The sequence below is a fragment of the Dunckerocampus dactyliophorus genome, chromosome 18, assembly GCF_027744805.1.
Source record: "Dunckerocampus dactyliophorus isolate RoL2022-P2 chromosome 18, RoL_Ddac_1.1, whole genome shotgun sequence".
In the NCBI taxonomy this organism is placed as follows: Eukaryota; Metazoa; Chordata; class Actinopteri; order Syngnathiformes; family Syngnathidae; genus Dunckerocampus; species Dunckerocampus dactyliophorus.
Genome location: NC_072836.1, coordinates 5364148 through 5386951, shown reverse-complemented (window position 1 = coordinate 5386951; position 22804 = coordinate 5364148). Strand labels below are relative to the sequence as shown.

Here is a 22804-nt window from a genome sequence, read left to right as displayed (position 1 = left end):
GAGCAAGCACTACTGATGTCTGGCTACGGGGCTAGGAGACCAGCTGGGGCGTCTGCAATTGCTCCCGCATCGCCTCTAATTAACACAGCCTCCGCACCGCCGATCCCAAATAGACAAAGTGAGTTTTTAATGACAGCAGGGCCAAAAAAACAAGCGTGACCTTTTGGACCAGTTCTTATTCTGATGCCTCACAGAAGCAGTGGAGGGATGCTGATTTAGAAGTACCAGCATCATTACAGCTAGCTTAGCCGCGCGGGAGCTTAATGGACTAGCAGGGGGGCTCAACAGGAGTGCAAAGGGAAGTAGAGTTAAGCAACAAAGTGCAGAGTCAATGGCCAGGAGCTAATTGCGATAACAACATCACCATAGATCACAGAGACAGCGTTATTAGCATTGAGACAAGAGCGACACATCCGTCTTTTTCCGTTCTCTAATATCAAGTAATTAGTCACAAAAGGTCCACCTGTGTGTTTAACAGCTGACCTTAAAACATCGTCGCTTGATCCGACTTCTGGCTGACAGCGCCAAAACATCAGAAAGAGATAAAAATGTTTGTCTTGGTCCGTTCCCTTGTGTTGTTGTTCTCATCCCAGACAGCCTCTTAAAGATTCTCACCCGCCCTCCGGAGGTCTTTTTCTGTAGCCTACAGTGCAGTAATCTAAGGTTACGGTGGGGTGCTATAACTCAGCTTTATGTGATCGGGACCCCCCCCTTCAGCGCAGGCTGCTGCACCTCGTGACAAACGACCCAAAGTCTGACGAGCCATCATTTGGCCCTGAGAGGCTGGAGGATGAAGCTGACTAAACTATTTGTTGAGAGCTTTCTTTCTTTCCGGGAGGAATGTGACAGCGAGCGTCTGTCACCGTATGGACCACCGCCGAGCGGTGAGTCATCAACATTTCATGTGATGGCTCTACAAGGGATACACAGCCACGTTAGCTCATTTAAATCCAGCCACAAGTGAATCACAGCGAGGAGTGAAACCCTAGCGAGCCAAGCTCAACTATCCTGACGAACCTGAAATGGAAATTTCTGTGATTCCCAGCAGAAGTTAACAACATAATCAGCTTGGATGAACCTCATGTGATTCACGCATGTTCTGGGTTCAGCCGCAGGTGTGTGCATCATTCGAGACGCCTCTCGCTTCACATACATAAATACACTCAACAAAAATATAAACGCAACACTTTGCTCCGGTTGCAACAGTTTTGCTCCCATTTTTGATGCGCTGAACTCAAACACAGTTGTCCCTCGCCACACTGCCGTTCAAATTTCGCGGTTCACTCGATCACGGTTTTTCGAAATTGAGATTAATTAATAAGTTATCACTTTTTCTTGGTTTATTATTACTCAAATCTTATGTATTGGACTAAATTAAGCATTCATCAAACATAAAAATGGGTAAATGAACAAACATAGAAATATAAGGCATTCAGAAGACGCATTTAAAGATGTACACTACCGGTCTTCGAACAGTCCAATTTCTCTGGAGGAAAAACCTACATTTTTAAGTGTTAAGAGGGACTGTCTGTCTTCCATTGTTAATTGCCTTTTTTCTTAGCACCAAATTACTTTCTCCAGCTCAGTACTGTTCATCTGATGCTCACGAGGGTATAGTACCACAGTGCGTTCCGAACACTGCTTTCATGCAGACAGAGGAGGTGGTAAGTGCTCCAGAACTTGGAACACCTGTAGGAATTAACTGCACCAACTGCCAAGGCTTGATCAGCCTCCACTTCTGCAAATAGCTTTAAAATGTTAACCCATTTTGTGGTCCTTGAAACAGGCCTTTTTGTATCATTCTGAAATATACATAATATTTCAGTTTTGGAAAAAAAACCTTACCCTTTTTTTAACCTCTGGCACTTCACCACTTACCTTTGTACGATTGCAAGCTATTCATTGGACTTGAATGCCTTGAATTTCTATAAATAACCGGAAAAATTGGGGTGTTCTACTTTTCACCGGTAGTGTAAGGTTGACAAGCAAACAAAACAACAAACAAAGTTGTAATTTTTGCAAAATTAGGTTGTGGGAAAGTTATAATGTTACAACAACAAAGTAAAAATATTACGGGAATAAAGTACGAGAAGAAAATTTACAAGAAGAAACTTAAAATAGCTGAAAAAAAGCTGTTATTTTATACGAATAAAGTCCAAAAAGGGAAAAAGTTACAATATTATGAGAATAAAGAAAAAAATTACGTGAATAAAGTCATATTTAAGAAGACAGTTTAAATATTAAAACAAAACAACAGCAAAAATGAAGAAAAGAAGCCGCAAAGACTGAGGTTGATACTAATAATAGGCTTTTTCACCTAAATCACAAAGCTGAAATACAGTTTTTCTTGAAATATATACAGCTTCTTAGCATATCTACATGTGATGCTTCACAAAATATCCAAGTGGCCCTTGCATCCTTTCATTTTTTGCATGTGGTCCTCGCTGGGAAAAGTTTGGACAACCCTGCAATAAACCCAGTTGGATTCCATTCTGTTGGATAGGGCGATTGAGCGGTTGTCTTATAACGTTATTTCAACCAACAAATCGACCTTGCACGGCCAATCAGAAGACCGAAAATCCACTGCTCGGCTTTGCATTCATCACACTGCTGGACTACGTCAGCTGTCCTCCCAAGGTTTGTCCATCAATCCCCCGTCCTTGACGACGGCCCTGCAAAATCGCGACGGCAGTCTACGGTCTGAACCAACTCATGGGGGAGGGTGCCCCCTGATGAAGCCATCATGGCGCCTTCCAAAACATATTAAAGCTGACTGGGACAAGCTTCCCGTTTTACAAGAGATTTGCCTGGAATCCAGCGTAAAAACCTCTGCTATGTTGGACTTAATCAATTATGCAGCGTTTGCTGTACAAAGGAGGAAAACACGTCCAAATTAGAATCAATGATTTTCAGGGAGGAGAAGGAAAAAAAACGGAGAAGCAGAGAGCAGAGAGCACATACTGTACAGTGCATAAATCAGCATTTAGCTCTGAAGGACACACGCTAGCACACACTGCTCATTCAGGTTTGAAGGCGATCAAAAGGGGGAGTCACTCGTGAGAGCCACATTGGTTCTGCAGAACTGCCTTGTGGGGCTCCATGGCAGCTCCCACAGCTTAGTGTTCCTTTTAGGAGATTATAACATCCTAATAGCACCTTTCCTGGCTTTGTTACAATAAATAAATATCATCAACACAATACGGACACTGCTGCATATTAATAGTGCTAATGCTTCAAGTTTAAGAGGCTTTACAGTACAGGTCTGGACCGTTCTACTCCAACCTTATCTGTGAAAATCCAGCTGTCCTTGAGGAACAAAAATTACAGTTTTTTTCTGCTGACAAGAAGGGAACTCTTTCTGTTCCGACTTTGGCCTGCCTTCCAGCCGCTGACACGGGTAATCCGTAATATGTAGAGAAAAGAAACAACAAATTAAACATTTAATTACCTCTAGTTTAAAACTTATTTATCAAACGGGAAGTTAAAATAGCAGCAGTAATGAGCTGGAGAGAGTGTGTGTGGGTAATAGAGGGTATAATAGTCTCCAATCAGGGGTAGACGTAAAGGCAAACAAAGCTGATTTGTCCACAGCAAAATAACATTTAAGTGGATATTGGTTGACTGGTAGGTTAGGTGTGCAGGTGGCGGGCTCTAAAAAATCGCCATCTGGGAGGGGTTGTAATTAAGAACTGAACACAGAACTAATTAAGGAATGGAACACAAAATGAAACCTACATCGAATAGAAGCACAAGCAGACTCAGTATATCGCTGAGCGTATCTTTGCAGCCACTAAAGGTTCAATATTATACTACTTTTCAACTATTTTAAATGGGTCTCAGAGGTCCCACAATAGCGTACTGGAAGTCCAAAATCTAGCCTTGATGCTGGAATTAAGAGAGTTCCATAGTGCTTCTGGTCAGCCCCACTGAGAACACGCCAATGAGCTGTGTTTGTCCATGCCGGGGTGAGGCTCCATGAAGCCTTATATTACAGGAGTGGACGAGGAGGACACAATGGTTAGCAACACGAGGATAGCTAGTTTATAGCTTTGTTTTAAACAGCAACGTCATGCTGGTTAGCTTGTCACTACACGATCCGTACCAGAAACACGATCAGTTCCATGTGCAGAATGCGTCTACATCCGGTCGGCCTAGTTTTTGGCAGTTAGGGAACCCGATTTTTAACACGCATGTGTAAACTACGTCATCTGTCAATCTACTTTACGGCAGTCAAGTGTCAAGAAGTTTGTACTACGCATGTGCAATGAACGTCACTCTCCCACCCAAGAAATGACAAAGGATTTGTTTTCTAATATCATATCCATTGTGCAAAGAGGGGAAACTAAAACCCTCCTTTCGTGGTTGTAGAAATGATTTTTTTCGCCACTGAAAAACAAAACAAAAATATTTGCTTGCAAGATATGTTTGCATGAATGAATGGATGTTATTTCTCCGATTAGAAAAAAACAATGTGAATGACTCCATCTCTGCACTCTGATTACATTGTTTACATTCCAATATCTCGACATTTGATGTTTTGTTTTATATGGTTTATTTTATATGTGCATTACTCGATTACTCCTGGTAAATGAAGACGTTCGAAAAATCCGCAAGCTTGTCTAATAAGAGTCACTAAGAAAAGATCCCCCAATATACTACATATATGAAGTATGGTTACGTTAGTAAATGTAAAAATTAATAATAAATATCACAGCACATGACGTCGCAGAAGCACAGTTGTAAAAATTTGCGAATGGAGGAAGTGACGTGTGTCTCGCGCATGTGCAGAACCAATCGCGTTTCCGGTACAGATCGTGTGGTGATAAGCCTATTTGCTGGAGAAACACAAACATGATGAATGAAATACATAGCTTCCATGTCTGTAGCTGACTGACGGATAGATTTTAAGATGTGTAGTGAAGCCTGCTTTTCGTTTTTGCAGAATTGTCTTCTGTGAAGCGGTGGATGTGTACACAGGGCTGGCTCAACTCTCTAGGGTCAGAGGGGGTATCATGTCCACGAGGAAGGAGGCATTTTCTTAATGGCGTCATGAAAAGACAACTTTAAAAGCGAGCGTCTCTGAGTGGTGCAACAAACAAGTGAGGAAGATGATATCACGTTTAGTGCTCACAAACAGGCTCGAGGGACACATACTACTGTAAGAGCTCATAAAAGGTTATTATAAAAACCTTTAACAACTGTTTGTCTCAAAAACATGTAGGAGGCAAGCACAACAGTTGTTGCCCTGAATACATCGGCACTTACCCAAGCAGGAAAAAGCCTGTTATTACTGTACACCAATATGCAATCAAACATTGGAATATTCAGCATTAAAGCCTTTTTCATCTCTCAGATCTGTTGCTGTTTTAAACAAGTACACGTCACTGAGAGTGATGTTCATCTTCATTCTTATGGCACATTAGTTTTAGAAATTAAAAACCGCCAGCCTGTCATCTCTAAAACAGAGGAAAGAAGCTCCCCTGTTCAGACGTGGCTGCAGAGCAGGTAATCCCAGCCTCTGTCAGGGGAGTCGGTGTGGATTTATGACTATAAGCCCTGACAGATACAAGAGGAACTCCTTGCCTTTTACATTAAACCCCGCTTTCAGCTTCGGTCTAAAGCTGGAATCAAGGTAATCATGCTCGCTCTTGGGGTTGAGTCACCTATATGGTGTATGACTAAACCCATTTTTGCAATGTGACCTCCATCCATCCATCTTCGATGACGCTTATCCTCACTAGGTTCAAGGGGGTATGCTGGAGCCTATCCCAGCTGACTTTGGGCGAGAGGCCGACACCCTGGACCCGTCGACAGTCAATCGCAGGGCACAAATAGACAAACAATGATTCACATTCACATTCATACCTATGGACAATTTAGATTCGCTAATTAACCTAACAGGAAACCTAAGTACCCAGAAAAAAAAACACGCACGCACGTGGAGAACATGCAAACTCCACAAAGAGATGCCCAACGGAGATTTTAACCTTGATCCTCCAGATCTCCTGACTGTGTGGCCAGCTTGTTAACCACTGAGTACCGTGAGGCCCACAATGTGACCTCCAAAATACTTAATGAAAGATACAGGATGTTGTTTCTGCATTCCCATCAAAAATAAGTGAGCTGCCATGCAGTCTTTTGCAGACAAATGCAGGCATCAGTGCACTGTGGGTGAATCCTTGGTAGGACTGAATATCAAACAGGTGATTTGATTGCCAGGGTGCCGCTGCCCACTCAAGAAATCCGTGCATGTGATATAGGGACTTTTGGGGCGAGTGGGGGCAAAAAGTACACAACAGCTAAAGCGAAAAAATCCACTCTCCATGCTTCAGTTTGGAGGCGAGGGGTTGACATTTTCTTTACTTGTCTCTTCTACCTGACTGCATCAGCATCAGAGGCAGAACAAATTAGGGAGCGTGCAGACTGAGGGGAATCTTAATAAAGTGAACACGGTAAACCGAGGTGTAGGTTGCAGAAAATGTGCCACGCTTGAGATGGGATAGGTGGCGACCTCCAGCGCTTTCAGGATGTGATCGGTGAGTAAAAGCCGTAGACTTACCCATGTCATCTGTTGGCAATCTGGGAACAGAGATGGGCGCGTGCCCTTGTCATTGCAGCATCATGTTGAGGGGAGCCCGGTCGGCAAACTAGACTTGTGTCATGTTGAAGCTGAAGATTTCAGACAAACGAGAGCCTTGCACTTACAGGGCCTTTAGGCGACCCTGTTCCATCTGTCTAAGGAAAACTCTACTGCTGCCATCTTACCACACCTACGCTTCATCTACTCTCAGGGAAGATGTGTCAAAAGAGCCTAGAACCCATGGGATGAAGGTCCAATTCCATTACATAGATAGAACTCCTTGGTACCCTCAGGACTCTTCAGCTCTTGGCCGAGTGTCTGAGTGGCGACAATGGCTGGCTGTCCGTCACGCAAGGTCTGACCTAGATTCTTTTGAGTGAGGGGAAGGTCGACAAGAGTAGTGTGATGGGTGTATATCTCGACCATCCACCCACGGGACTGATCCTCCCTCGTCAGAACCACTTATGTCCCCATCCCAGAGTTTGACCATGTGGGAGTGAAGTCAAGGGCACGGTGCAGCACAGCGTCTTTACTATAAGGCAAACGCTGCCTCAGGGGGAAAAAGGGCTGACGGCGGTGCGATGTAAAGCAGCTCATTAGGCCAAGGCACCGTTGGGTGCTGACTTATTCATGGACAGCGCCGCAGAACAGAGGCCACAGAGACAAGAGTTAATTTGCTTACTGGTGTGTGACAAGAGTTAATTTGCTTACTGGTGTGTGTGCCAGATGAAAACTGCTGAAAACTTTGTAGGCTTCGGCCAAATCTTAAATCTAGAGAGAAGCCTTGCGACGTCCACATCTGCATGCTGGAAAGAACGCCAGGAAGAAGGCGGGATGGATGTTAGGAGGAGGAAAAAAAAGAGGCTTAAACGGAGACTCACTATGGGGTGCGGACACATCATTAAAAACTGTCATCCTGTCTACATCCATTAATTTGTTTTCCGACCATGGATTATATGTTTTCAGAGTCTGGACTGTGCAGAATAAGGCTTTAAGAATGCTTACAGGAACAAGATGAGTAGCAATGGAGGAAATTCCAGATGCTAGATATCAGTTAGCGTAGCCAAACTTTAATCCTAAAACACCAGTCATGTGGAAATTTAGTAAACCCTCCAGGGCGCGTGTCAAACGCAAGACCCGCGGGCCAAATGTGGATAAGTTGACTCATATTGTGGACCCATGATCTGCGCAATGAAGTAATTCTGTCAGTGAATGAAAGCTACGACAAAGCATGTTAGGAAACGCGTAATCCACCCATTCCACAGCTGCAAACTCTTTAAGGTTACACATCTCGTGGATTGTGGTGTTTTTGTATTGATATAAAATAGAATGGAAAAGAAGTCATAATTCTGAGAAATACATTTACAAGAAGAAAGTTGAAATAAAAAACAACATCAGAAATGGAAAAATAAACTATACAGTGTTCCCTTGCTCTATCGCGGTTCGCCTTTCATGGAATCGCTGTTTCGCGGATTTTTTTAGTGCTTCTTTTTTTTTTTTTATTACAGTGTATAAACGCTGTTACATGCTGAGCCTGGCCCTTTAAGAAGTACTGCATTGTGGGAAGTTGTGTGTCAATCTCTTCCCTCGCTCATCTGTCTGCACCACCCATTGTTTTCTGCGTACTAATTGGCTGTAGACCATTGTCAATCAATCTCCTTCGTGCCGTCCTGCCATGTCTATTGTGTCATCGCTAGCTTGCTAGCTTGTAAATGAATCTTCGATTCGTCTTGAGCAATATGTTTTAACAGGATGAAAAGGCGCGGTCACAGGAGCGAAATATGCACGAGTGACTTAATCATTTCTTGTGTTGACCATTAAGGTTGATCATTAAAATTCAAACGAAGGTTTGAACTTTTTTGGGAGTGTTTAAACAAGGAGAAATGTGAGAAAATGTTATTGCCTGTCTGAGAAAAGTGTATAAAGTGTATGGTGAGGGGTTTTAAAGCCTTAAAACATATATAATTGTAAAAAAATGAAGGCGCCTACTTCGCGGATTTCACTTATTTCGGGCTATTTTGGGAACCAATCCCGCACGATAAACAAGGGAACACTGTACTGTAATTTTAATAGGATAAAGTCAAAATTAAGAGAAAAAAAGGCACAATTCTACGAGAATAAACTTGTAATATGAGAAAAAATATTGTGACAGTAATGTGACAATTTTTTTTCACATGCCGGTATGATTCAAAGAGAAAGGCATTGGATTTTTCAATGCATTCCAACATTCAACTGCAGTACATGAAAGCACAAGAAGATGTTATGTTTGCAAAATACACTTTCATCTTTTCTTGGTGGGATATAATTATGTGCTGGATGGAGTTATCCCGCAAGAAATGTGCAGGGTATTAAGGACAGAGGGGCATGAGCTAAACTGCCATCATCCAAAACTGTCTATTTTCTGCTCTCGCTCAGCTTGAATGCTCTGTGAGGTACAGGCATCCTCCCTATTTCCGCGACCTTCACACGTCCTTGCATGACGGTGCGACTGCAGTGTAGCTTCAGCGTTTTAAGCGGGCGCTATCTCCAACATCCCAGTGTGTGCGGGGGAGAGGACTTGCACCCGGCTTCTCGTATATCTGTCGCTTATCTCAATCACGCACACTCCTTTCCTTCCAACGGCCCCCCTGCTCTCCATTAGAGTCCCTCGTTTGCTGGCGTCACATGCGGGCCAAACAACATTCCTCTCTGCGCCACGCTTTCACTTTGTTTCTGGAACAAAGCAACATTCCTGTCAAGCGAGGGATGATTGGCGGGGAGCTGAGGCCTTTGTTGACTCAATTCATGCGTAATGATTTTGAAAATGAATCCCAACGGGGGTGACATTTAATAGCCTGACACTGCTTTGGCATCAAGGTTTTGACGCCCCTAAACTAATTCAAATGCAGAAAGTTAATGCAAGAAAATCACCCTCTGTGAAAGCCGGCTCGTACAGACATGCGTTCCTAATCAGATTTTTTGGTACACAAGATTCGGTACCGTACAGAGGCGTACCAATTTTCCACACGGTACACAGTGAGTGAGGGATAGGGATTGCCTTGCGATGTGGTTGTGCCCCTTCTTGGTAAACAATTACAGTTGGAATCTCAGATTTCATCAATAATTTGTTGCAAAAAGGTCTGAAGAAAACCCAAAACATAATAAAACTAAAAACACCCAAAACAAAAAATAAATTTTATAGAGAGTAATCATACAGTGGAGTGAAAAAGTGTTTATCCATCCATCCTTCCATCCATCCATCCATCCATCCATCCATCTTCTACCGTTTATCCGAGATTGGGTTGCGGGGGCAGCAGCCTAAGCAGGTAAGCCCAGACTTCCCTCCCCCCGGCCACTTTGTCCCGCTCCTACCGGCGGATCCCGAGGCGTTCCCAGGCCAGTTGGGAGACATAGTCTCTCAAACGTGTCCTGGGTCTTCCCGGAGGCCTTCTACCGGTCTGACTTGCCCTGAACACCTCCCCAGTGAGGCGTCCGGGAGGCATTCTGACCAGATGCCCAAGCTACCTCATCTGGCCCCTTTCAATGCGGAGGAGTAGCGGTTCCACTCCGAGTCTCTCCCGGATGACAGTGCTTCTCACCTTATCTCTAAGGGAGAGCCCAGCCACCCTACCAAGAAAAACTCATTTCGGCGGCTTTTGCCCGCGATCTTGTCCTTTCGGTCACTACCCAAAGCTCATGGCCATAGGTGAGGGTAGGAACGTAGATCAACCGGTAAATTGATCCTTTGATTAATCCACCAATGGGTTCTGGGATTACCGCCACGACAGAAAGCAACCACCTTACGGCCACAGCTCTGATCAGCTGCCTCAACAATAGAGGAACAGAGCATAGCCCATTCGGACTCAATGTCCACCACCTCCCTCGGAACATGGTCGAAGCTCTCCCAGAGGTGGGAGTTGAAACGTCTTCTGACAGGGGACTTCTCACACCACTGTAGTTTGCCATACAGAAAACAATATGAACTAATTCTGAACCGTGACCTTACAACCACGGTACAAACCGTACCGTGATTATGACGGTACCGTATGGCTTCCGAAGGTGAGCTAACAATACCCAATAACACACACAGCTGAGTGGTAGAGCATTACCATCCATCCATCTTCTATGCTGCTTATCCTCACTAGGCTCACTGGCCACAAAGAACATTCCCAGAAGCATTTAAATGGATTGTCTTCCCGCTGAGACGCAATTCATAACTACCATCTTCCTGAATGATGAACACCTGATCAGATACCATCTCAGAGTTGGATCATGAGAGGCGGAGGAGTCAGCTTTCCCCTCCTACCGACCTTCATCAGTGGTTATTATCGATACAGTGCCAAGTGATAGCGCTTCGCAATCAATGCTCATTTTTCTTTACAGATACTCTCCGCCAGCCAGTGGATTTCGGCGCCCTTCAAAGAATGTGTTCAGTGGAATGGAGCCGGCTAATTGGCCAAGGCAATGTCTGCTCCTCGGTCCTTGTGGAAGCAACTTTGAAAGGCTAAGAGAGCAAAATGTGTCAATGCCATTGACAGTCCTTTGCCAATAACCACTCACGGCTCATATTTTGGCAGTTTCTCTGTTACTTGGGCGCCAAATTAAATTCATCAGTGAGCGCAGGAAGAGAGAGGCGCTTCAGTGGCAGTTATTGAAAATGATAGTACAGTAAATGCTGTAATTATATCCGGGTCGTTTATTTACCTAAACCACAAAGAGGATGGGCCGTTATTTGGAAGCAGAGAGGAATAGTTGAAGAGAAACTGTAATTTCTGAAATGGAAAAACTCACTATTATACAACAAGTATTTTGTTGAACTCTAATAATGATTTGGAGTGCATGAGAAAGTGGAAAGGAAAATGTAGCTCTCTTTGACCACACCCATGTTATTGCACAACACAGCAGCAACAGTACCAATGTTGGAATAGCAGTAAAGACTGCTCACCCAGCATTAATATGTGTCATGAGTTCATTGTAAATAACAGGACGGCAAGTGTAAAACGCATGAGCTTCACAGTACAGTCGTCCCTCGCAATAGCGAGGTTCAATTAATATCATTAACATAACTGGCACAAAAATTACTCCAAAAACACAACGACAGCGGATCCTGAGGTCAAATGCCTGTTAAGTTTTGGAATGTAACCATTATTTTCCATAAGACTTGGGAATTTGAACTGCCGTTGTGCATGACGCCCCCAACTTTACGAGACTTAACTTCATACATATGTTTTGCTTTTTCTTTGGCTTTTTGGAAACACTAATTCAAAAAGCTGCCCACATGGCAGCCACTCAGGGATCACTGGTATGTTACATGCAGCAGCGTGCCTTAATGCTGCTCAGCTTAATGGCAATGAAAACCAGGACATTTTCATCACTTTCAAACAGGACGGCCAGGACTCGACAGGAAAACAGGAGATTTGGTCACCCTTAAGTATAATTAATCATCCAATTCCAAATTATCTATTGTAATTATGCACATTTTTTTATAGGGTTTCTTTATACATTTCTTTATTACAGAACTGTATTTGTGTGTAGGCTATTGTCATGTAAACATCCCCTAAAAGCCCTAAACAGTTTGACACATCCTCCAACTCAGCTGGCAATAAGACAAAAAGAGAGTACAGCGTACAGAGAGTACAGTGTATACAGAGAATGCAGCCACGGTTGGCTTGAATGATTCATGACAATGAAGCTCGCCGGTAGTTTGTTTGAGCTAAAAGCTGCACAAAGCAAAAACCAACAAACATGGAGAGAAAAGGTATTTTGGGAGCATCTCAAAAAGTTGCTATCCTGCAGGGTACCAGCACACTGGCACAAATTGGCGGAGTTGGCTGTCAGTGTTTAAAACCGAGATGTGGCTGTAGAGATGAAGCCTGCTTACCTCCTACGACGGCATCCTCGCATCCTAACACCAGCACCTGGCCCGCATCGGACAGGAACATCTGGTAATCCTCACCAAACATCCCAACATGTCCACCCACCTGAGTCATAGCACGTTGGATCTACTGTATACGCTTCCCTCAGTGGTTATGTCAACACAGGACAGTGGCCTATATGTGACAGTGAACATACACAAAAGCAGCATCCTTTGCTCTTTACTTCCTTTCAGCATCCTCCACATTGGCCAAGACGAGAGCTCGCGGCGGCAGTAGCACTTCCCACTTCTCGCTCTTTGAAAAGCTTCCCGAGATGAAAAGCCCGCTTGCCTTAATGGCGAGTGTGATTGCGGAGACGGGCACCGGCGGGCCCAAACGTGCCGTCACAGTGGTTTGCTGCAAAGATGCGGCGGCCTAGAAAGTAACCTTCAATGTCTGCCATTTGTGGGGGGAGAACAACTTTTACATTTTCACTTCCTGTCGGTACAAGGCCCACTTGTCCCGGAATCCCAATATCCCAACAACAAGTTCCACCTGATCATACGTCCTGTTGTAATCATGCCTATTATTTGAGCACACACAAACACATAAGCTTTTTCATGACAACAAGCTGCTTCTCTAATCTGCTGATCTACTAGTGAAGGGCCTGGGGAGTGTGTGCACACAGCAGCGCACAAGTGTTTGCTTATGCAAAGTCCAGTCCTTACAGAAACAAAGACAAACAGGACACGCTGGAAGACGAATTGATTGTTTGAAAATGTTCAGAAAAAGCAACGAAAAGAGGCCAAAAAAAACCCCAACTATATTTGCATAGTGAGTTGGAGGAGTAATGATGGCAAAAGTCACCAGAGGAGCTGGTGGAAGGTGGTGGCCTATGCAGTTGCCGGAGGCGAATAAACTTCACATTTCATCTTACATGTAGATCGGCGCAAAAAGTCCTCATAAAAGATTAGGAACAGATCAGATAAGTAAATGTTTCTCTTCATAAGTTTTATGTTGTTTTAAAATTGTCTTCATGTTTTCCAACTTAACTTTTGTATTTTCTCCAAGATTTAAAGGAAAATTGCTCTTTATTGGGAATTTTGCCCATCATCTACAATCCTTCCTTATGTGAGAGATGAACATGTCTTTCCCTTTTCTGTGCTGTCTAAAGCGAGAAAACCAGCTAGCACGAGGCAGCTAAAAATGGGAAGCACCTATTCCGCCGATAGAGGCCTCCAAAAAACCCCAACAAAGTTCCATTTACAGAACGTCACCTGCATATTAACCAGCGACATTGTTATTATAGACGCTAACACCAAAGAACTACTTTTCTCGTGTAGTGACAGAGCGCTTCAAGCCACTACCGAGAAGTAACAACATAAGCTACTGTAAGCTGCTCTACTGACCAAAATACTGTAAGTATTACATGTTATCATGAATGTGCCTGTCATTACAGAGTCAAAGCATGTATATGCAGTTACTGGAGCATTTTCAGAGGTGTTTTAATAGAAGGTTTTATAGGTGGAATAGGTCAATCCCAGTACATTGCATTATTAGCTACCTTGTGCTAGCAGTTTTTCAAAATTTAGCTGTACAGAAAAGAGAAAAACGCGTGTTTGTGTCTCACATATAGATGGTGGATGATGGGCAAAATAAAAAAAAAAAGGGCAGTTTTCCTTTAAAGAGTAAGATGATTGTTTTAAATTGACAATATTTAATATTGATGATTTCAAAATAAGTTATTATATTATATGCAATACTTAATAGCCATGACGCAATGTATTTCATATTATTACATGAAATAGGGGGTTTCCCATACATTCTTTGATTTGTGGTGGCCCGCCACGAATACATTTAGACCGTCACAAATAGATTTGGCGCTACTTGTTCACCCTCACTCCTAAACACATTACAACGGGACTGTCTGTGAATGTAGCTTGTCGTTACAACTCTGTACAGGAGATGCCATCGTCATTCTGCTTCATACCACACCTCATAGCGTTCGTTTATTCTGAACATGCATGCAGGTTACGTTCAGAACTCTCTGAATGCGCTCTTTTGAAAAAGTGACTAGCAACAAATCTAGCAACTTTTTCTGGTCTTACTGATCACTTTGGAGACTCACATGATCGCAAGTAGTGCTCTTCTCAACAAGCAGCGGGTCCTGCTGTGCGCCCCCTCCTGTAAAAGCACTCACAGGCAGCTACTGCATATGACATAAAAAAGCGACAGAAGAAAACAACTTGTCATGTTTTTTTTCCCTTTATGTAAACATTACATGGACATGCGGCATGGCCAATTATGCAGTTTGGACAATGATGTCATCTAGTCCGCCCTCCCCACAACCCATAGCCACAAATAGATTGCAGCCTGCAGGAAACGATGACATATAGAAACAAATAACAAAAAATCATTTATATTATATTCAGTATTTTGCCACACGGTGGTCTAGTGGTTAGCATGTTGGCTAACACAGTAACAGCCTGGAGATCAGGAAGACCTGGCTTCGATTCTCCCCTGGGCATTTCTGTGTGGAGTTGGCATGTTCTCCCCGTGTGTGTGGGGGTTTTCTCCGGGTACTCCGGTTTCCTCCCACATTCCAAAAACATGCATGTTAGGTTAATTGGCGACTCTAAATTGTCCATAGGTGTGAATGTGAGTGTGAATGGTTGTTTGTCTATATGTGCCCTGCGATTGGCTGGCGAACAGTCCAGGGTGTACCCCGCCTGTTGCCCGAAGTCAGCTGGGATAGGCTCCAGCATGCCCCCGCAACCCAAAAGAGGAGAAGCGGTATAGAAAGTGGATGGATGGATGGATATTCAGTATTTTAAAGCATAAATTTATATATATATATATAGATATATTTAATTTTAATAAATGCACTATAATATTACATAATACATAAAATAACACTATGACTACTAATATGTTATTTTATACTGTTTATTATTTATCTAATATTTAAAATTTTAACCTTACAAAGATAATTTTGGAATATTTTTAGCAGTTTTTCTTATCGTAAGGAAACCAAAATATTAGAAACAAGTCACTGACATCATGCAGTACATGGTAGTTCTACATCACTGCAAACAACAACCATGATAATAAACCAATAGATAATTAATACCTAAAAATACTATCTTATAATGCAATAAGGAAAATTTGAAAATATGCATAAGGCAGAGGGAAATTTCTCCAAACTCCTAACAAAAAAAATAAATAAGACCACTGAATAGGATGTTCCAGTGACAGTGAGTGAAATGCATCAAAGTTGACAGAAAAACCAGACAGCTCGATGGTGCCTTGGCGCCTTGCTGTCATAAGACATAAAGAATCTGATTCCCGTTCGCCGCTGACGGGGCCGTGATAAACACACGCACAAGATGGCTACAGTACAGTACAAGGCGGCGGCTGTCGAAATCTACAGCCAGATTACGCCTCTGCATCGCAAAGATAACACCCAAACACTCCTGAAGCTCTTCTTGTGGCGAGCGAGTGGGATTCTTTCACATCACTCCATCAATCATAAACCTGCCTCTCTTTTAGATGCAGTCCAATTACAGTGACGGCGTGTGTAAAAGTCAAGCATAATATGATGATGATGATGGTGATGAATGACGCACAGGTGCAAAGCCACAAAGTGGAGCATGTCAGCACACTGGCCCGTGTGAACTGGAGACGGTAAGATTCATTTGTTTGAATGGAGCAAATTGGATTTAAGTGTCACGGCCTAACATCACTTCATTCATTTACAAGCGTGTCAGCGGACACCTGCTGCAGAAAAACCATCTAGTATTGAAGATACAATCATACAAGTGCTTCCTTTTTGAACTCTGCCCATACTGTACATCCATACATACAGAAAGAGGATGTTACTTTCAAAATGCCAAAACTCACTCCACTTCATTTTTTTTTTTTTTTTTACTTTAATAATGATTTGGAGTGCAGGAGATTAAAATATTGTGGAAAAGTTATATGATTTCAGGAGTTCAAATCACAGTAAAGGACGAATTAAAGGCTTTGAAGGTTTTTGCAGTTCATATGCTGATTAGAGCACAAACAAGTAGTTTACAATATTGAACTTTTTGACCATTTTTAAAATTTTATGTGATACTGAAATTGTTTTTATTATTATTTATTAACTATAATCATCAAATTATTTCACTCTGTGTGTTGTGAAACTATAGAATATAACATTTCCATTTTTTTAATTGAATTACAAAAATAAATAAAGATTTATTATATTATCATATTATTTAATATATACTGTATCATATTATTGTTTGTGCTAATACAGGGGAATGCTGGAGCCTATCCCAGCTGACTTTGGTTGAGAGGCAGGGTTCACCCTGGACAGCCAATCGCAATGTATTTTGCATTATACTGTATATTATATTTGCAGCTGCTCAGCCAGCATTACCAGCGCTGATGAGTTCATTGTAAAGAACCGGACGGCAAGTGTCACGCGCATGAGTTTCACACAAAAAGTCAACATTTTCAAGCGCATGTCGAACTCCATAAAAGGAGTCGAGCACACGATGCTTGAAATGCAACTACTGGCATCTTATGACGTTTAGTAGACAAAAACTGCCAGTTGAGCTGGAGGTTAATGAATAAAAAAGACATCAGGAGGTTTCCTACAGCCATGTTTTTTGACTTGCCGCTAATTAGAGATTATTTTTGCTTTTGTAGACAATGCACCCGCTGACTATAGGACTTTCACTGAATAGAGGCGTTCATTTGAGCATTTATGGTAGTACGTCACAGCCAAAACAATAATGCCGCTAGCTAGCGCTGTTTGTTTTTGCTTTTAAATAAGGTGTACAATTTACTACACAAGTCCCATTATTTGCCAAAGTCTGCATTCAATGTGTACATACTCTACACATCCAAATGTTGCAGGTGTACATAGTAAATGCAGGGAAAGTCCTCATCCTGCAAATGCTCATTACCAGTGTTTTTATCGCAACCTTGAGGGATGCCAGACAGTCGACAATGCCTGAAAACATACTGAAGGGTGTTTATCAATGAGACTCACTATACAAAAAACATTTTTCCAAGGTCACGCAAGCAGAATAAACACTTCAGCAATGAAAGCTTGCAGGGGAAAAAATGAATTTTAGACCAAAACAAAAGGACACTCACAGAATGATGCAACCCAAGGGATGGGTGACTGTTCTTACTTTGGCAACACTCACAGTCACTATAAATCTCATTTAGTGAGATGAAATGATGAATGTATTCACTCTTTCATGTAAAAAGGGCTCCATAATGTGACAGCCAGCCAGCAGTCAAATTCAATATATAGTGATTAATTTCTTAGATGTGGGATTGTTTTTACATTTTAATATTAACAGTGGCTAGCTTCTTTTTACACTTGTATGTAGGCACGGGCCGGTTGCCGGGTCCAAGGTATACCACTGTATGAAAACGTCACGGTTTCAAAACCACCAAAATTGTGTGTCATACCGTTTCTAGTGGACGTCTGCAGCTGCGGGACCCACCATCACGCCTCAATGACAAGCGTGTCCTGAATTGCCGTTGAGTTTTTCAACTCAAACTTCTCATATATCTTATATTTTAAGGGACTGTTTTCAACACAATCTGAGCTCTGTCTCTTTATGGCACGCTCTTCTCCAGCAGATATCTGCAGCTGTGTGTCGGACAGATGACATGTTAAGTGTCCACTCGATGTAACTGTCTCACTCAAGCTTGACAGTCGCCCAAACACATGGCATGTACCTTGTGGTAGTGTAGCAAGCAAATAGCGCAGACAAGAACGTAAGGTGCATTCATAGACACTGCTTTTCCAACAATGTCCCAAGTAAAGACCTGTGACCCACTGGAAGCAGCTCCGAGACCCACTTTTGGGTTCCGACCCACCAGTTGAGAATCACTGGTATACAGTAGAGGCAACATGAGTGAGGATGTGGAGAAGGATCCAGAAGCCGAAGAAAAAGCCTTGAACTCACGCATGATATACCCGTGAGCAGAGCTGCGGGAGGAGAAATCGATAAAGTTGAGCCAGTGTGAGCCTATTCACTGCTGGAAAAAAAAAAGACAGGACGATGCACATTTTTGTGGGCCGTCAAAGCACTCCTGTGTCCTTCCTTTGTTTTAAAGCTCCATCCCATACAACTCATCAAATCAATTGGACTCCCTGTGATTAATTGGATATCCTTCGGTTGTGCGACGCATGGTGCAAATGTCACGGAAAGACGCAGATCAATGTGGGAGGGAAGAGAAGGAAGAGGGCGAGAATCGGGAGAAAAACAAGAAGTCACGCGTCGGTTCTCCTGGCGATAACTGTAAGGTACAGCGTGACTTATGCCAGACATCTGCAGCAAGTCTCATTAGAATGCAGCTATGAATCATTCAAAAATTCCACATGCAAACTCACACCAAACCACAAAACGATTCATATTTTGACAATTAAAACCACAGTTACCAGCTAATGGTTATGGTTATGGTTTTATTTATTTCGGACATTCTTAACATGTCACAATGAGGAACAATCACTCCACAAATCACTCCACTATCAAAAATCACTCTACACTTTTTACTGTTCTCTGGTATTACCATTTTTCATAATTTACCGTGTGGAGATATGGGGTAATAATTATAAAAGCAATCTTCACTCGCTAAATGTACTGCAAAAAAGATCGGTGAGGATAATTCATAATGCCGCATATAGAGAACATACAAATCCTTAATTTTAAAAATCACAAATATTAAAATTTGCTGATTTTGTACATTTTTAAACTGCTAAAATAATGCATAAAGTTAATAATAACCTGCTACCCAAAATGTTATACAATACTTCTCTATAAGAGAAGGAGAAATACCATCTTAGGGAAAAACTAAACTTGAAACACTTATGTGCGAGAACGACGCTAAAAACGCACAGCCTTTCAGTATGTGGGATTAAATTATGGAACGGACTAAGTAAGGAACTCAAACAATGCACCAAGATGAGCCAATTCAAAAAACAATACAAGCAGTTGATGTTTGCAAAATACAAGGCAGAAGAGTCTTGAACTTGCTTTATTATGCTTGTCTCTATTTATTATTATTTATTTATTATTTTACTGATTATTAAATTCATTGTTTTGTTATGCTTGTTTCTATTCATTATTATTTATTTCTTATTATACTGATTATATTACATTAAGCGTGAAAGAATTTGAATAATTACATCATCATATTGTTACATTACCTTATCAATATTCTATGTATTAAAAATCACATATGGAATACAAGAAGTGAATAATATGTAGTGCACAAGATGTGGAAAGGATGGGGGGCGGGATTAAGTAAGCTTTGCTTCTTCCTACTCCTTTTGGACATGTGAAAGTGTCAATCAAATCATGTGATGTATTCCACTGCAACTTGCATGCATGTTGAAATAAAATTAAACCAAACCGAACCAAACATCGCATTTACACAATCAACAGGAGTAGGAAGAAGCAGCGTTTATTTAATCCTACCCCTTCTCCATGTCTCAGCAATTACTGATAGATCATTCGCTCCTGTGTTTAAATGTTATCATTTTCTAATGGAGACGAATAGAATAGCTATTCTCTCCATTTAGAATTTTAAAAGCCTGATAATATAAAGTGAGCAAACGCACACTGCTAAAAAAACAAGGGTGCTATTAATCCCCCTGTGACAAATGTAGATTGGTATTCCAGTGAGAGAAGGCGCTTTAAAACAAGAGATGTTTACATGCTGCTTGTGTTTTGTGGATTAAAGTGTACACAAGCAGCGCAGAAAGCCACTACAAATCAAACAACGGCAGCGTGCTCTGTGGAGACGCTAACCTAGAACGAGGGCGCGGCAACTTGACGTCCCCGCTTGTCAACGACGGCCTAACATCATAAGAGGCAGCGGGGCTGACACCACGAACAGGACAGCCAATGTGTGTCTGTGAGCTACAACAGAATTTGCATAGACTCGGGCCGGCAGCCACTCGCATTTATTAGACCCCAAGGAGTGATCATCCTGGTCATTTTAAAGCGCAACGATTCATTCACAACGTGTTTGCATGGGGGTTTTGTCAGCGTTAACTTCGGAGTATCAAATCAAGCCCTAACAAAAAGGACAGACACTTCATTAAGTACTGAATCTAATCACATCAAATGCAATTGCCGTGTAAAAAGACTCCCAACCAGGGCAAAAAACGGACCAGCAGAAAAATAACTATACACTATCTGACAGAAGTGAGTACAGTTGTCCCTCGCCACATCGCGGTTAGAATTTTATGCCTTCACTCTATTAAGTTTTTACAAAAGTATATTAATTAATAAATGCTGCTCCGTGGTTGAATATTTAAGCAAATTTTAGATATTTTTTGCCTAAAATAAGCATTTTCAAGCATAAAAAATGGCAAAGTGAACTAAAATACAAATACAAGGCATTGAGAAGACACATTCAAGTTGAGAATGTAGTATTCTACAATGGTCACTAGGTGTCAGTAATTGTTCGGCAAAACAAGCACCAGATTTGATCGCCGCACCAATAGGCTTTTATTCTCTTTATTTTTTATTGATCTCACAACAGGCATAATAATAATAACACAATAATAATAATCAGAATAATAACACGGGCCACAACAAGCCAAAACTTAACCAACCTCCGACATCACTTCCTGTCCTCCACACATCCGAAACAAATTTACTGCAACACACACAAGCACAAGTTTTATTTATGTCTTAAACGGCTTATTTTCTGTTATTATATCTACTATATTGGATAATATGAGTGTAACGGCAAATATAGCGGGTGCTATTTTGTGTCTCGAGGGCTTTAATAATATTAAAAACTTTATTTAGTAGGTAAATAAATAGGTTGTCTGTGCTATAACTAAGAAAATACTCCATTTAAGAAGGAATCCTACTTATCACAATCGGGTCTGGAACTAGTTAACCACGATAAATGAGGGTTGACTGTACTGCTGTACAAGCTGTACACTGACTACTGTAAAATACATCCAAGTTTACTTTCTATTGTATTGTCCCTTGAGGTTTGCGGTTGTGGGATCCAGTAAAATCCACAGAAGCAAACAACAGCTCTCCTCTTTTATCCCCTGCTTTAATACACAGGAGTGATTCATGCTGTCCACCTCCCCAACTGCCACTTGTCATTATGGAATGTTTTAAGCCAGAATATTTATCAGCACTCTGAAATGTTCACAAAGAGGCCACATTGTAGAGACAAAACAAGGAAGAGAACATTTTCCACACTTATACAAAGCCACCAAAACACTGGAGCGCAATGCACCGCCATGAATATCTGAGGCTGTGATCCGGGGTGACAGGGCGTCAGCGCGGCTAGAGGGTGAGGAACAAAAAAAAAAGCGCGATGATTGACGCCTGCAGAAGAGACACGAGTCAGGAAGGTGGCTCACATGTATAATAAAAGACCACAAGCGACACCTCCGTGGACCTTATGGTTTGTAGTTGACACGACCAAACCAACACAAGCCAAACATCACCGCCCTCATTTGACGACATGAAGAAAACATGTGGGGGCAGGGGGTGGTGACACCCTGGGAGCTCTCACATTACAGCAATGCTTCCTTGCTGCCATGCAGAAGTCAGTGTGGATATTTTACTGTGACGGCCTTTGGCACAATGATGCGCCAAGGGGAAGCGTGAGGGAGGGAGCTGCAGCCTGTAACTTCCTGGCCAAGCAGGAGAGCATCTGCCAATGAGCGAGCCCAGGAGGAAGTGCGATGCTTCTGGACACTGGGACAAAGGTTTGGATCGATAACACGCTCCCGTTGCGCGGCTGGACATGCAGCCAATAAGCACAATTTCCAGCAAGAGTTTCCTTTTTGAGCTTTTATTTCCCCCATCAGAGTTTTCATCACTATGTTGCAGAGCAAGATCTTGGCCTGATGTGGTACATTGATGAACAACACAAACCTTTAATACACAACTTTATTTTGTTCTAATCTATTAAATGAGTCCATTTTTATGGCTGCTCCTACAACTGTTCTCCAGTCAAACAGACTGAGCTTATTGTGGATGTGGACACCTTTACGACACCATTAAGTACAATGTGCGAGACTGCAAAGATGTGTTTTTTTAGGAACCGAGCCTCGGCTCTACAAGGCCTGAATGGCTTTAATGTGTCATTTTACGAGTGATTATCTGTATCAGTGAGCAATGACCCAAACAGGGAGAAGCAGGGAGAGGGGCATGTCCACAGGTGTCATTGAGCTAGCGCCAGCAAAGCGACTGACTGTGATGTTTTTTTAATGTAGGGGACCCCAACCAGAGAGCCTTTAAACCTTCTGATTACTTATAGCTACTTATAATGTGGTTTTGAGGCTTTCAGGCATATGTATGCATCAAATCCATTGTGCAGGAAGAAGTTTTCTTGA

The 22804-nt window shown here is 42.2% G+C and overlaps 1 protein-coding gene across 13 annotated transcripts in view; it reads right to left on the bottom strand.

Annotated features, from left to right (window-relative positions):
- srcin1a (SRC kinase signaling inhibitor 1a) overlaps positions 1–22804 on the bottom strand; it is a 111435-nt gene that overhangs the window by 66640 nt on the left and 21991 nt on the right. For 2 of the 13 annotated variants that reach the window (XM_054758648.1, XM_054758650.1), the window contains exon 1: positions 484–12387. The exons of 10 other annotated variants lie outside the window; for them this stretch is intronic. Coding sequence is in view for 1 of the 3 variants with exons in the window: in XM_054758645.1 (XP_054614620.1) it covers positions 12441–12549 (109 nt within the window). In the remaining 2 variants the exon portion in view is untranslated. Of the gene's footprint in view, positions 1–483; positions 12388–12440; positions 16437–22804 lie in introns of those variants that run through there. One more of the 13 variants, XM_054758645.1, reaches the window with a different exon arrangement.